The sequence below is a fragment of the Notolepis coatsorum genome (genome assembly GCF_963971535.1).
Source record: "Notolepis coatsorum genome assembly, chromosome: 6".
Taxonomy (NCBI): domain Eukaryota; kingdom Metazoa; phylum Chordata; class Actinopteri; order Aulopiformes; family Paralepididae; genus Notolepis; species Notolepis coatsorum.
The window spans coordinates 179716848-179718971 of NC_140170.1; the positions used below are offsets into that span (position 1 = coordinate 179716848).

At 42.6% G+C, this 2124-nt stretch overlaps 1 protein-coding gene across 1 annotated transcript; it reads right to left on the reverse strand.

The window, feature by feature from the left end:
* Positions 1-971: 971 nt before the first annotated feature.
* LOC311231036 (histone H2B-like) lies at positions 972-1346 on the reverse strand (the record flags this gene model as incomplete). Its single annotated transcript, XM_084317505.1, has 1 exon — positions 972-1346. The coding sequence occupies one exon, from the start codon at positions 1344-1346 to the stop codon at positions 972-974; it is 375 nt and encodes a 124-aa protein (XP_084173631.1).
* Positions 1347-2124: the final 778 nt, after the last annotated feature.

Consider the following 2124-nt stretch of genomic DNA (forward strand, 5'->3'; position numbering starts at 1 on the left):
CGGTCCACCTGTTCTCCATTGCTATACAGACCAGGGTACAGCTGCGTGTCAGCTGGATGTCGTCATCGTCACATTTTGGTGTACGACATTTTATCATCTACTTTATACATGCTTTATACATTCTGCTGCAAAGCCAATTGCATGCAAATATTTACATGCTTATACAGTAATAAGTTATGTATGTACAAATATGTTTTAAGATATTGCGTCACCATCAACAAGTCAAACAAGACGTTCGGCAGCAGAATTTTGTAGCTGAAAACGAGTGGAAAGGGATTGTGGGTCATGCGCATGCGTGCGCAAGCGCAGGAGCGCTCGGCAGTAGAATTCTGCAGGGAGTAGGATTTTGCAGAACACCGTGCCTGTTTCATATAAATAGTGGGGGTCCATAAAATAGCCTTTTGTGAGACAATGTTCCACTTGTTCTGTATAATATAATGGTTGCTTGTGTAGATATTTAATGTGAGGTAGTGGGGAACATAATTATGTGCCAACATAATCCAAACCGGTCTGAATAAATAAAATTACATTAATCTGCTGTGTCCACTAATGGGCCATCACCCGTAGTGACGTAGTCATTCCAATAGTGTCAGTGTCAATTTACGCATGGACAAATGCACCATAATGATGGCAATTTATGCATTTCCACAATAAAGGGCTCAACTCGTTGCGGTAAAGTATCTGCGTTAGTAGGACCCACTAATCAAACCGGACTTAATAACAATCAACATTCTCCAATTAAGAACCTATATCGGATCAATATTTTATATAATATATAAAGTTGTGTTTGCTTTGTTGCCGTGCTGGAAGTATCGTGGAAATAAACCATCGCAAAAGTAATACTAACGAAGTTATATACTTCGATAAGCCCCCTTCACTTCCACACACTAGAGTACAATAATTGCTTTTCATGAAAGCGTTGGGTGGCTCTTAAAAGAGCCTTTGGGTTAATCTTCAGTGAACAGGGTAGTTTACTTGGAGCTAGTGTACTTGGTCACAGCCTTGGTTCCCTCAGACACAGCGTGCTTCGCCAGCTCACCGGGCAGCAGCAGACGCACAGCGGTCTGAATCTCCCTGGAGGTGATGGTGCGACGCTTGTTGTAGAGAGCCAGGCGAGAGGCTTCTCCAGCGATGCGCTCGAAGATGTCGTTAACGAAGGAGTTCATGATCCCCATGGCCTTGGAGGAAACGCCGGTGTCGGGATGAACCTGCTTAAGGACTTTGTAAATGTAGATGGCATAACTCTCCTTCCTGGACTTTCTGCGCTTCTTGCCTCCCTTGGCAGCGGTCTTGGTGACGGCTTTCTTGGAGCCCTTCTTGGGCGCTGGTTTGGCTGGTTCAGGCATATTCGACGGCTGATCAGACTCGAATGGTGATGGTCGCTTACGGTTTCCTGCCTTATTTGTAGGAGGTTGATGCAAATAGTACTGCGTGGCTTCTACGATACGATTGGTCGGGCGTGGCGCACGTGTGTAAAGCTAATAGAAGTTAAGTTCTCATTTAGCCAGTAGAGGGCAGAAGAGTTTCAGCCATGATTTTGTTCTGCTTTACTCTCTGTAGAGAAGCCAAAGCTATATATTTAGGTTATTGTATTATATGAATGTTTATTATGTTTATTTTGATAACCTTACATTGAAACGGCATTAGTAATATTTATTGGATTTAGATAAAGTCATTGAACCATCTTTTTTGTCATAACATTCTAGAACATTTGTGATGTCACAGTATGATGTTATAATCAAACATTCTAGAACATTTGTGATGTCACAGTACGATGTCATAATCAATCAATCATTTGTGTATCTATATATATTCAACAATTAGGTCGATGCATATAGTACTGCGTGGCTTCTACGATACGATTGGTCGGGCGTGGCGCACGTGTGTAAAGCTAATAGAAGTTAAGTTCTCATTTAGCCAGTAGAGGGCAGAAGAGTTTCAGCCATGAGTTTGTTCTGCTTTACTCTCTTAAAGGAAAACTCCAACATTTTGGGAAATTAGCTTATTTAACATCTTCCCTGGAGTTAGACATGCATGCATTAGGCTTAGGGAACGCGTGTAGCTTATTCCCAGCGGAAGAGTGCGTCGCGTGCTTCCACGTTTTCTCTGATTGGCCATGACGCC